The 13,330-nt window shown below is 37.2% G+C and overlaps 1 protein-coding gene across 3 annotated transcripts in view; it reads right to left on the bottom strand.

Annotated features, from left to right (window-relative positions):
* The window catches only part of dthd1 (death domain containing 1), a 92,005-nt gene extending 81,171 nt beyond the window's left edge, over positions 1-10,834 (bottom strand). For all 3 annotated transcript variants that reach the window (XM_073907320.1, XM_068222721.2, XM_073907319.1), the window contains exons 1-4: positions 10,393-10,834; positions 7,442-7,946; positions 2,149-2,473; positions 135-314 (exon numbers count right to left, since the gene is read on the bottom strand). In XM_073907320.1, coding sequence (XP_073763421.1) covers positions 135-314; positions 2,149-2,473; positions 7,442-7,946; positions 10,393-10,714 — 1,332 coding nt within the window. In that variant the 5' untranslated portion in view covers positions 10,715-10,834. The remainder of the gene's footprint in view (positions 1-134; positions 315-2,148; positions 2,474-7,441; positions 7,947-10,392) is intronic.
* Between the last annotated feature and the right edge of the window lie 2,496 nt (positions 10,835-13,330).

The following is a 13,330-nucleotide window of genomic DNA, read 5'->3' as shown; positions in this document are numbered from 1 at the left end:
ATCCTGAAAATTGCTGCCTGCAGCTATATTTATAAATTGGAGTTCTGATGCATTTACAGGAGTTAACTTACATTAAACATAAGGTGAGTAGTACTGGTTTATTCAGCCTGATTGAAAAGAAATTGTAAATGTACCATGACTTGAGCAACAACTGGAGTGATGAAGGATCCAGGCAAGTAGTCAAGGCATATCCTGGAGTCCACACTCAGTTTGAGAGACAGTCCTGCCTTAGACACTGTGAAACTCTCTGTCCTCAAACGGGATAGAACTGCAAACACGCCGAGAGTATACACCCGCACTACCGCAAATGAACCCTGAGAAGAAAAAAAAAAAAAGACAGGAAATACACACCAACATTTATTCAATAATTTTCTTTTTGGCTTAGTCTATTTATTAATCTGGGGTCACCACAGTAGAATGAACCACTACCTTAAAATCAATCCAAATACAAAAAAAAATACACATATAAAGTAATCTTTTTAAGGACATAGTTCTCACTCAAAAGTAAAGATTTTGTCATCCTCATGTTGTTTCAGGTGGCAGTAGCAATTCACAAAAAAAAACAAAAAATTTTGCAAAAAACAAAAATAATAATAATATATAACAAAATAATTAAGACCACTTTCTATACCCCCAGTTATTGGTGTTAACCTGGGATTTGCTATTTTAAAATGTCAGTTTAAGTCTCAGACCAGAATTGAAATTAAGATATTTTGTATAAACTCTGAGGCCGTACTCACACTATGTACAGTTGCCTTGAACCGGGCCAAAGCACGCTTGTCCCCTCTCCCGTCTCCCCTGATGGCCCACACTTAACGCTTGTCCCCTCTCCCGTCTCCCCTGACGGCCCACACTTACACTACAATCGCGCGCTTATCGATGTTGCGCTGTTTAGTAAGCACTCTCATAATAATAAAGTAATCATAAAGTCCTCGTGCTGCAGGAATGAGGAGGTCTGCTAAAGGTGCGGAGCTGTCGTGCAGTGAGGTGTCTGCGTCTTGAATAAACTACGGCAGTTTGCGTTCACTGAACAGTAAGAATGATTAATAAATCCATATGAAACAGTCCCTTAAAGTCACGTCTCGCTTTCAGTTTCGGGCTTTGGCACGTTTTACACTCGCACTACAAGTGTACCGCGCCAAAGCCCGAGTGAACTGCGCTCTTCCAACCAGGCCAGGGCCGGCCAAGTGAACCATGCCTCAGCCCGATTCAGCGCACTCGCACTTCTCAAACGATCCTGGAAACGGGCCTGGGCATTGTTCGGATAGCATAGTGTGAGTAGGCCCTGAGAGCTTCCTGTTTATTCACAGACAGCAGCAGACTCAAATCATTCAAAGTCCAGAACAATTTCAAAAAACATCTTCAAAACAGACAATTATGACTTCAGTAGGTCAATCTGAATAAGATCAAGATACAAAAATACTTTTGTCCTCACATAGAAGTAAAGCAAAAATAACGATTTAACAATTTCTTCTCCTCATCGTTGGTGCACATTCACCCTCTTCCCTCCTCCAAAGTCTCGCTCCTTCCTTTCATAGCCAAATGAAGCTCATTACTCTCATCAGTCACTAAGACCCTTTTGATTGCCAAAGCAGGTTCTAAATCATCAGTTCTGCTTTTACTGGATTTCTCTGCTGCTTTGAATACAGCGAATCATCAGGTTCTCCTCTCCTCAATTGGAATTGGCAGTGATATACAAAGCACATTAGCTGGTCAGAGGGGTACATCAGGAATTAGTTATTGGTGCCCTTCTATTCTCAATGTGCACCACATTGCTACAACATATCATCCAATAATAAGGTTTCTCTTATTACTGTTATGACAATGACATATTTAAAAATATAGCTATATTTCTTTTCAGCCAGGTGATCCATTGGCAGCTGTCTGGAGGACATCTCAACATGGATAAAAGACCATCTCCTGCAGATTAATCTGGCAAAAACAGAACTTCTTGTCTCAAAATATCAAAAATCTATCCCTTGGCACATATTTCCAATGAGCCTACTGTAGATTGCTTATGCATGTGTGACACAAGTTGAGGGTGGGAAAATAATAGTAGAGTTGTAGTTTAATCCTTTAAACATTTCATAACACACATAAAAGCAAAATAAGTGTATTATGGAAAATTAAAAGAGCTTTATTACAGACCCGCTGTCCTTCAAAGAACCCTTCAGTGGATAAAGGTGTGACATAGCTGACTCTTTGTCCTGGATCCACCACTTTCACTATGATCTCTCTGTAGTTCCCACGGTAATTGGCCTGGAATGGCACTGCTACGGTAAGTGGGAAGGGACATTTAACATGGCTGTAGGTTTGTATGCGGAGGACGGCACTAAGCAGCTCTTCTGATCCAGACACCATCAGAGAACTGAGACCGTCCACCACCTCACAGCTCATGACACTCACTACGTCTGCCGAGGCCATCATATAGCAGAGTTTAGGAGACTTGGAGGATCCGCCTCTGTCTGCAAGTCTGAAAAATTTCCAAACACAGTTGTTTAAGGTAATAATAGGATTAGTTCTTTATTAGTTGTATGCAAAAATAAATTAATAGCTTATTTAAAAACAAGTATGAAATCCTGTATTAGACACATGAATCAAATCAGCAGTATACTTCTTGTTTAATTTCAGTAAACCCCGAATATTGCTTAAAATAACAGAAAACAATTATGCTCAACCACTGTTTAAACAGCCCCTATTATGGATTTTTGAAAATGAGCTTCCATGTAGAGTGTAACACAGCACTAAGTGAATGAAAACATCCAGCTCAGGGTTAAATCTGAAAATGCGCCATGTTTAAAACTATTGATACTTTAAAATAAAAGATTCGACTCAGAGTTGTTTAAATGATTCATCGTTTGTCTGGATCTTTTGCCTGTTCATATTAATTCGTAACTCAGCAATTCGCAACTTTTTGCTTTAGCGGCTAATTCGTATGAATTCGTACGCAGTGGTGTAGCGGACAGGCCAATAATTATAAATTCGGCAATCGCAATAATCAAACTCTTGGGAACAACTGTGGTCAGAACCAAAGTTCACAGGTCTGTGTTCTCTGAACACCTCTCATTCTGATTGCTTGCCGCCGAACCGCGACATAGCTCATACTATAAAGTTAACTTGATTTCAACTCTCCTCGACGCTCACACGTTCACGCTCACGCTCCTCGATGTTTCACGTTGCCGGTTCTCATTGACTTCTGGCTGCTTTGATGCTCTCGCCGCTTTCGGTTTGTGATCACTCCTCAGTTTGTGAAGGCTTTCCCACGTTGTCGCTCAACCCCGCCTCCCTTCCCCGCTCCTCAATTTGTGATAGCTACCCCGTGTTGTCTCTTACCCCCCCCCCCCTCCCCCACCTTCCTTTCATCAGGGGGCCCCGTCAGTGATCCCTGCAGGGGGGCCTCCGCATTTTGCGCTACGCCACTGTTCGTACGATCGAATTTGTACAATTAAGTACGATTTGCTTATTACCCAATGACGGTTGGGGTTAGGGGTGGGGTTGGGTGCCATGCCTCCTTTTTAAAATCGTACATTTTTGTACGACTAAACTCATAGAAATTAGCCACTAAACTGACAAAACTTAAAATACTTACGTTTCCTCGTAAGATCAGGCTGGTGGGACTGATCATGACTGAAGATTAGTGAACGTTCTGGTGATTAGTCCAATATTCTACCCTGTAACGGGGCATTTGTCGGCCGTTTGTAAAAGCAAGTATCAGAAAAAACTATTGATGTATGGCACTTTGTCAGACCTTAACAGGAACTTTATCATTACACAGTTCATGGATCAGTTTTCTTCCTCCAGTTCGCAAGTGTAAGTGCGATTAAAATGGTTGCCTCCTTGTTTTTCTCTAGCTTGAAAAATATGTATTTAATTGTGTTTTGTGACTTGTAATCACTCCACATGGCTTGTACTGTATCTGATTAACTCTTAATATTCTCATATTGCATCTAAAGCCGCGTTGAAATCGCGAAGCATGCTGATTACTTTACGGATTTAAATGTGTTTGTGAGTTTGCAATCCACTGCTGTTTGTCGCTGCTACGACCACCATCAGCTTTTACTACACATATGCAGCGGTCAATTTTGAAAATAGTTCAGCTTTTGCCACTGTGTGGATTAATACTGAAAATGTGTCACTGTTTTTACTTATGGTGAAGAATGGAGTAATATGCTGCTGTTAATCTGCATTGATTTAAAGCACTCCTGCTTTGGGCTCACATATACACCCTGCAGTCTGACTACTTCAACAATGTCATTGGAGTCATTAGACCAATCAGCACAGATTAGCATCGAGCTAAGGTAAGTTTGAGAACAAATGAATCGCTGAACAAATCAGATCAAATAAATGCATATTATAAGACAATGAAAGTGTTGCATGCATATCAGCCTGTTGTTGCAGACCCCGAAACCAAAATATAACCTTTTTAATGCATAATAGGGGCTCTTCAAAGGTCAAGGTGACTGCAATATAGAATTTAAAAATCTGCAAACTACTATTATGCAAAGGGATTTTCTTAATGTTTCATTTATTTAGAGAAACAAATATGCTTAAATGAGGGTAATATCTGTTTGTTTTTTGTTTGTCTGTTTGTTGTGATTGTATTTTTGTTCATATACCTAAAACTCTTTTTAAAATTGTGCTAACTAACTAACAAAAAAACTAACTACACTTTCAATTCATTTTTAAAACCTGATATGGGGCAAAAACAGTGTGATTTATTGACTTATCTACGTAAAAGTATTTTAAATGTCCATTTATTTATTAAATTCGTCATTAATTTTATTGTTTATTATGATTTATGTTTAAAACTATATTGAATGTAAAAGCCAGTTATGCATAATTCATTTGTGATAGTAATTTAGTTAAAAAGGTTAAAACATGATAAAAATTGATATTTAAATATAATAAGAATTCATTGTGATTGTATTATCTAAAATGCATAATTTAATAATTGATACAATTTAAAAACATTTACTTTGGTATTTTGGCTTCCGACAGCAATATGTCATGAGGTCATTAGTTCATACGTTTAAGTCAGATTGCAGTTATGGATGTTGGAAGCATTGTAACTTTGTATTTTTGTTTGCATTTCTTCAGTAAAAAGAAGATTCGGTCTTGCGTTTTTGCAAATACTGGTTGTTGGAATAAAAGCTGCAAAAGGTGGTACATAAGGATTTGCACGAAAGGTGTGCCACTACACTGAATGCAAAATCTATTTTTAAATTTAAGTTATCATTGATTAATTTAATGATTGACTGACTAATTAAGCAATTTAATGACTGATTAAATGATTTACTGACTGACAGATAATCAGTCTGTCACCCAAGTTCTTGTTAAGCAAGCATGGAAAAAAGAGGGAGATGGGAGATTAAGTTAGATTCAGTTATTCTAAAAAATTTAGAATCACATTATAATTCAAATGCGAAGTTCTACTTTGTGCATAATGCATTTACTTTGTGTATTTAATATGCAGTTCTACTTTGTTTGCGGTTTTGTCTCAATAACACCGAACACAATATATATATATACATATATATATATATATATATATATATATATATATATATATATATATATATATATATATATTGTATCATGGTTTGGATGACGTGAAGCCAAATTTGAAAATTTGATAATTCCCTCTTATTTTGCCTCATATTTGTTGATTATATGCAATTGAAGGCAAAATGATTAGCCCTACTGTGAAATTGTTATTCATTAATTTTTATTAAATGCTGTTTAACGGAGATAAGATTTTTTAAACACATTTCTGAACATAATAGTTCAATAACCAATAATAATAAAATAAACAAATAAAACTTATTTACTAACTTCTTTTGTCTTCTCCATGATGACAGTACATGCTTATAAAATGTTGTTGTTTTTTTCAAAAAAAAGATTGGCTCGATGGCTCAGTGGTTAGCACTGTTGCCTCACTGAAAGAAGGTTGCTGGTTTGAGCCCCGTCTCTGTCAGTTGGCATTTATGTGCGGAGTTTGCATGTTCTCCCTGTGTTGGCATGGGTTTCCTTGACAGTCCAAAGGCATGCACTATAAGTGCACTATAAGTGAACTGAATAGACTAAATTGGAAATATAGTGTGGCATCATCTGTTTAAAAATGAACCAAAATCCCGTACTTTCTACAAATATACCCTTACGGAAACAAATATAAGGAAAACAGAATCGGTCCAAGAATAGAACCTTGCAGTACTCCACATATATATAGTGTCAATAGAAACTGAATTGGAAATGACGTTAATTTAGTCAGTTGTGAACTGAGGTGAGCCGGTCTAAGGCTTGAAACTCCAGTGCTGAAATGGAGTCCCACTCCGGCCCTGAATGAATTAATAAATAAATGTTTTCTTTTTTTATTATTATTAGCTCACCTGTTTATTTTACCCCAGGCATCGGGTTATACTTTGATTGTATTACTAATTTAATTTCTCTCATTTTTATTTTGCTTTATTTGTTCATAATTGTTGTGAGATGTATATTATTGTACTAGGTTTGTACATATTTTCAAACTAAAAAACATGTTATCAAACTATTTCATAACTAACAAGAGGCAATTCAATCATAACTTGATGTTAACAGCTATCATAACAATATTTATTAATTTGTGGCTCTTTCTGAATTGTCAGAAGCTATAGAAATTAAAGTAAAACAGGAAACACATAAAGACCATTGTTTTTGTTTACACCCCTAAATGGTTTATACATTTTTTTTTTCATTTTGTTTAATGTTATGGCGTTATTTTTGATTAATTGTATATCTGACATTTCTCAGTTCGTTTGTAAAAGATTAAGTTGGATTTGAGTTTTGTTTTTAAAAGGTAAAAAAAAGGTGTAGTCCAAGTGAATGGATTTTAAAGCATTCATATAGCTTGAGTGCCCTCTAGCGAGTCTGGTGGGTATTCATATAAAGACCACAACACTTTTGTTTTATTTTCATTCATTCTATCATTTTCTTTTCGACTTAGTCCCTTTATCAATCTGAAGTCGCCACAGCGGAATGAACTGCCAAACCATCCAGTATACATTTTACTTAGCGGATCCCCTTCCAGCCGCAACCCATAACTAGGTAACACCAATACACACTCATTCACACACATATGGACAACTCAGCCCACCCAATTCACCTATAGCGCATGTCTTTGGACTTGTGGGGGAAACCGGAGCTACCGGCGGAAACCCTCACGAACACGGGGAGAACATGCAAACTCCACACAGATACACCAACTGACCCAGCCGAGGCTCGAACCAGCGACCTTCTTGCTGTGAAGCGCCACCGTGCAGCACTTATTTTATTTTATTTTATTCAAACTACAGAAGAAGAGCAATATAACAGGTCATACTTTGAAAAAAATTCCTTGCTCTGTTAAACATCACTATACAATATTTGAGAGACAGCAGGAAGGCTAATACTGTATGTGTAGACTTACCCAACAGTGACCAATGTCTGCTTTAGCTTTTCACCCTCCTCTCCTTTACTTTTCTCTCTCTCCTCTCCTTCTTTTTCTTCATCCACTTCATCATTCACATTCAGACTCTCCACAATATTTTCATCCGCTGACTCTGTTCTTGTATGTGAGATCTCATCCCTCCTATTTCTGTCATCCTTAACCACAGTACAGCCCTTGACTGGATCTGTAGGATCATCTGTGAGCCTTATAGACTGAATGTTTGCAAGGCTGTGTTCCTCATGAAACTGCTCCAGCGGTTTAGTTGTGCTACTGGATTCTGTTTTCATATTTTTCGCAGTTTTCAGAGGTCCAGAAGTGGTTGGATCATCTGTCTCTTCACTGACTTCGGAAAGAAAAGCAATCCCAGCGTCGAGCCTCCTGCTCATCACACTGAACTGATTTATGATGGCGTGGACGTCTTCCAGAACATGAAGAATCACATCTGTCATGTGGTCTTGGAAGAAGTGTGATCCATAGGAAGCATCTGAAAATATAGAATATGCACAGTAAATATGGACATGATAAAACAAAAAACTATTGAATGGTTTATTTTTTCCTTTACTTTTCATTAAGTGGACTACAGAAGCATAAGGAAAATGTAAGAGGATCATGTTTTCAAGGACCAAAACAATATTTTATGCCCCAATATTTTATCCGTTTAATTTTATTTTGTCCTTAATTGGTTGCTGTTTTGCAAAGATTAAAAGTTTCAATCATGCGTTTTTAATCACTTCTAGAAGAGATATACAGTAAAGTGCTGATCAGCGTAACATTGGTTCATTGCAAGAGCTCTTGTCATTAAAAACAATAGTTAAATTACAATGTAATTGTAATGTTACAAGTTAAAATAAACAGTCAATTCAGATCTTTAATTTTTGCCACTATTTAAACATCTATGTTCTAATCTCATCTATGTTCTACTATGGATCACTTCATTTAAAAAATATATAATAATACACACATACACATACATATACATATAGACCCTTCCTATGAAATAATAATTCCTTCTTAATTTCTTTGTAATACATTTGCTTGGAAATAAAAAGTTTAGTTTAAGTCTTTCAGATACTTTTTAGAAGACCAAATATTTTCGATCAAAAAAAAGAATAATAATATACATTCACTGGCCACTTTATTAGGTACACTTGTCCAACTGCTTGTTATTGCAAATTTCTAGTCAGCTAATCACATGGCAGCAAATCAATGCATTTAGGCATGTAGACATGGTCAGGATAATCTGCTGTAGTTCAAACCGAGCATCAGAATGGGGAAGAAAAGGGATTTAAGTAACTATGAATGTGGCATGGTTGTTGGTGCCAGATGGGCTGGTCTAAGTATTTCAAAAACTGCTGATCTACTGGGATTTTCACACACAACCATCTCTAGGGTTTACAGAGAAGGGTCCGAAAAAGAGAAGTGAGTGGCAGAGCACCATGTCATGAAGTGCAAATCATCTCAAACTGAGATAAACATGACTTACTTGAACATGACAATGAGTTCACTGTACTCAAATGTCCTTCAGTCACCAGATCTCAGTCCAATAGAGCACTTTTGTGATGTGGTGGAATGGGATATTCGCATCATGTCTGTGCAGCCAACAAATCTGCAGCAACTGTGTGATGCTATCATGTCAATATGGAGCAAAATCTCTGAGGAATATTTACAGTAACTCTTTGAATCTATGCCACAAAGGATTAATGCAGTTCAGAAGGCAAAAGGGGATCCAACCCGGTACTAGTAAAATAACAACGTGGCCGGTGGGTGTATGACATGCACTTTAGACCAAGCAGAAAAGAATGTTTAGATTTAGCGCCATCATGTGGTTATATGATAAAATACGTTACAATAATAACTAAAATCTTACCATTTAAAATACATTTTCACTTGAATATGTTTTAAATGTCTTTTTTTTTCAAGATAGCAAATGTGACCCTAGACTACAAGGCCAGTCTTATTTTGCATCAGTATATTTTTGACTATAGCCATGCATATATTGCATGGGTCAAGATTAATGTTTTTTCTTGCCAAAAATGATTATGCTCCATTAAGACATTTTTATACATTTTCAACTATAAACATATGTCAACAAACAACACAAAAACATTTTTTGATTAGTAATGTGCATTGCTAACCTAATTTGGACAGCTTTAAACAGTTTTTCTCATAACAAATTATTATAATGTGTTAATTTGATCAGTTTCTTCAGGAGTTTCTTCAGGAGCACAGTCCAATGGCTTGCACTGTATGAATTAAAAAATAAATAAAAAAATTGCACATAGTAAATCAGTGTGTGCAACGAAAGTGTGTGGGTGTTTCCCAGTGCTGGGTTGCAGCTAGAAGTAATAAGCGGTTTATTCCGCTGTAGATACTGAGTAAGTAATTTGGTCAAGAATTCATTTATTTTTTTATAAATTATAGTCAGTGCTGAAAACTGATTAATATATTTATGACAAAAAACATTTTAAAAAAATTATAGGATGTTACACAATGTGTATAACATTAGATTAGTCAGTACCAAAGCCAAAACTAGACCTTATCAAAGAAAAAATCATTTACAATCACGGTCCATATATATATATATATATATATATATATATATATATATATATATATATATATATATATATATATATATATATATATATATATATATATATATATATATATATATATATATATATATATATTTATATATATATATATATATATATATATATATATATATATATATATATATATATATATATATATGTATATATATATGTATGTGTGTGTGTGTGTGTGTGTTAATAATTAAATATTAAATAAATAAATCAAAATATTTTTTAGTGCATTTTTTATTTAATTTTTATTTTTCATGAATGCTTTGAAACTAGTTTGTGAAAGGGAATTAGAGAGGTTGTAAAGAAGGATCTCTCAGCACTCACCCACATCAGCTGTTGTTGGCGGCTCTGCATCTGGAAGTGTGTGTGCCAAATTCAAGCACATCCTCTGCTCAGTGAGTGTGTTTGCTGTAGAGCACAGAATCTCTCTCAGCTCACACACTCTCTTGCATTGAAGCTCGCCGAATGTTTTGAGGACCTGGAAGAGCGTTGTATGAAGTCCAGCTGAGTCTCTACAGCCATTAGAGAGTCTCTTATGTTCTGCTGCTTCTCTTTCTTCCTCTGGTTGTAAAAGTCCTTTCAGTTCTTCCACGGCTTTTTCTAAGAGCCTGAGCAGTTCATGATCTCGCGAGAGGGAATCTACCATATTTTCAAGTCAGTTCACTGAGAGCTTCAAAACAAAAACTGAAGATTTGATTGCTAGTCTTGAATTATCAGATGTTTTTCTCTCTGTCTGGCCTTTTCTCTCACAGTAAGTCTAGTATTTACCACCACAGGCCTGTAAAAAGAGGGTCGTCATGGCAAACTGAAGGCGTTGACTGGACACAAAAGAGTTTCTTTAGAGATGGACGACTGTAAAGAAGAGGAATGTGTGCATCTGTCGTCTTGTGACTTAAATGAGATGCTGATAGAAAAAGCATTTTGCATATGGAAATAATATCTATTGTACAATTACAATTAAATTTACAAACTTGTTACAAATAATCCTTATTAATAATGCTTATTTTGTTTAAATGTATTGATATTTCGTCCCCTTGGAATTATAAGGTTCTATCTGCGTTCTGAATGATTTTGAGATATTGAGCTTCAAAGTTTTAGAATTCCATAGCAAACAGTATGTGTGTAACATTTAGTTTTCAAATAAAAAGTCTTAAAATGTAAACAACTTATAAAACACATCCCATATTGTAAATAAGCTGTCATTTGATAAGAATATGTCAATAACTCAATTTTGACAAAAATGTCAGATAGAACCTTATATATCTAAGGTGATGATTTGTCATTTAAGGTAGCTTTAGTAATACTGTTAAAATTATTTGCTAAACACTCTTTAACTTCCTATCTTGGAAAGAAAAGAAAGACAAAAGTGTGTGGTTAAATGGTATTACTTGCACCCTTCTAAGCAAATGTTGATGTTTTTTTTGTTTTGTTTTGTTTTTTTTTTTTTTTTTGCAATTTTGTGACTCTATGCCAAAATATGAACCAAAATTAAATCTTTTTTTCCAGCACCTTGTTGAATTTATGGTAAAATGAAAGGCAGTTCCCGTAGCCAAATTACGTCAAACCTCAAACTCAAGGGCAGAATTGACCAATAAGCAAGGTAAGCAGCCGTTTAGGGCCCTGGGGAACTAGGGGGCCCCAACCAATGCCAAGAAGCCTATATCAATCATATAGCTCTAATATAAATTTTGTAAAATCTGTCTATAACCATTAAGATTGTGTCACCGACTCGGTCCCAGTCACTCCCCTCGCTGGCCAGCAGAGGCCACCATCTCCAGACTTCTAAGCATTACATCATCCACTTACACTGATCCAGCACACCTGAACTGAATCCCGCTAATGACCCACGTACCCTTTATAAGCCACACTCAAACACTCAGTCTTTGCGAAGTCTTGTTCAGCCCCGGCCAGCATTACTGAGCGGTCTATCCTGCCTGATCTCTAAGACCTTTATTGCTGTTATTGTTGTATGTTCGCACATCTGTGCGTGTTGATTGTTTGAGTGAAAGTGTGATTAATAAATACTGCATAATGGATCCCTCCGTGTCAGTCTCCCAGTTACAGAAGACTTCGCCCAACATGGATCCCGCAGCCATACAGGTTTTGTCTCACGAAGTCACAGCTCAAGCTCAGGTACTGACCACTCATCAACAACAATTATCGCATTTAACCCAGTTGACAGACGAACTTGTGAAATCACTGCAAAACCTGCAAGCTGCTCCCACAGCGCAATTCACCGCCAACTACTCTCTGAGTCAACCCGTTGTGACACAGCCCCCGACTGTCTTCGGAGTTCGATTGGCATTCCCCGACAAGTTTTCAGGTAACCCAGCTAAATGTAAAGGCTTCCTACTGCAGTGCAAACTGTTTATCGCCCAACAGCCTCATCTGTTTAAGGACGAGAATGGAAAGATTGCTTTTGTATGTTCACTGCTCACAGGAAAAGCATTAGACTGGGCTACTGCAGTTTGGCCAGACAGCACCCCGATATTTCCCTCATTTAATGACTTTCTCAAACGTTTTTGCACTGTGTTCGATCATCCCGAGGGTGGTCGTAATGCTGATAAGGAGCTATTGTGTGTTCAACAGGGAGATCGCTCCGCAGCTGAATTCGCGGTGCATTTCCGCACCCTGGCAGCGCAAACAGGCTGGGCTAATGATCCGCTTGCTACACTCTACAGAAAGGCTCTGAGACCGGAATTGCAAAAAGAGATGGCATGTCGTGATGAGGGAAAGACACTGGACCAGCTGATCGAACTATCCATCAGGTTAGACATTCTCCTCCGCACTCGTAACCCATTTTGCTCTATCGCTTCCAGTCCTGCATCTCCTGAACCTCCCACTGAACCGAAATCCCGAAGAACGTGAGCGAAGGAGGACAGATCACTTATGCCTCTATTGCGGTCTTCCAGGTCATACGAAGGTCTTATGTCCCAACAAGCCTCCACCTACGACCCTTCCGGTGAGTGCTACCACAGTGTTCACGACCACTAATGACATCATGAGTGTACATGTCAGTTTAAAATATGAGGAAATTGAGATTCTGACTTTTGGCCATGGTCGATTCAGGAGCCGCTGGCAACTTTATCGACTACACGTTTGCTACAACTCACTCCATTCCTCTAACCTCCTGTGATTCCTCCCTAGCCATCACTGCTATAGACGGGTGCCCCCTGGGGGAAGGACACAAAAAATTCCAAACTCTGCCAATATCTTTTCAAACAGGCTCTCTCCACGTAGAAGAAATTTCCCTCCTTGCGAT

This window comes from Danio rerio, chromosome 7 (assembly GCF_049306965.1).
Source record: "Danio rerio strain Tuebingen ecotype United States chromosome 7, GRCz12tu, whole genome shotgun sequence".
NCBI lineage: Eukaryota > Metazoa > Chordata > Actinopteri > Cypriniformes > Danionidae > Danio > Danio rerio.
Note: the sequence above shows the minus strand (reverse complement) of the source record. Positions and strands in the feature narration are given on the sequence as shown.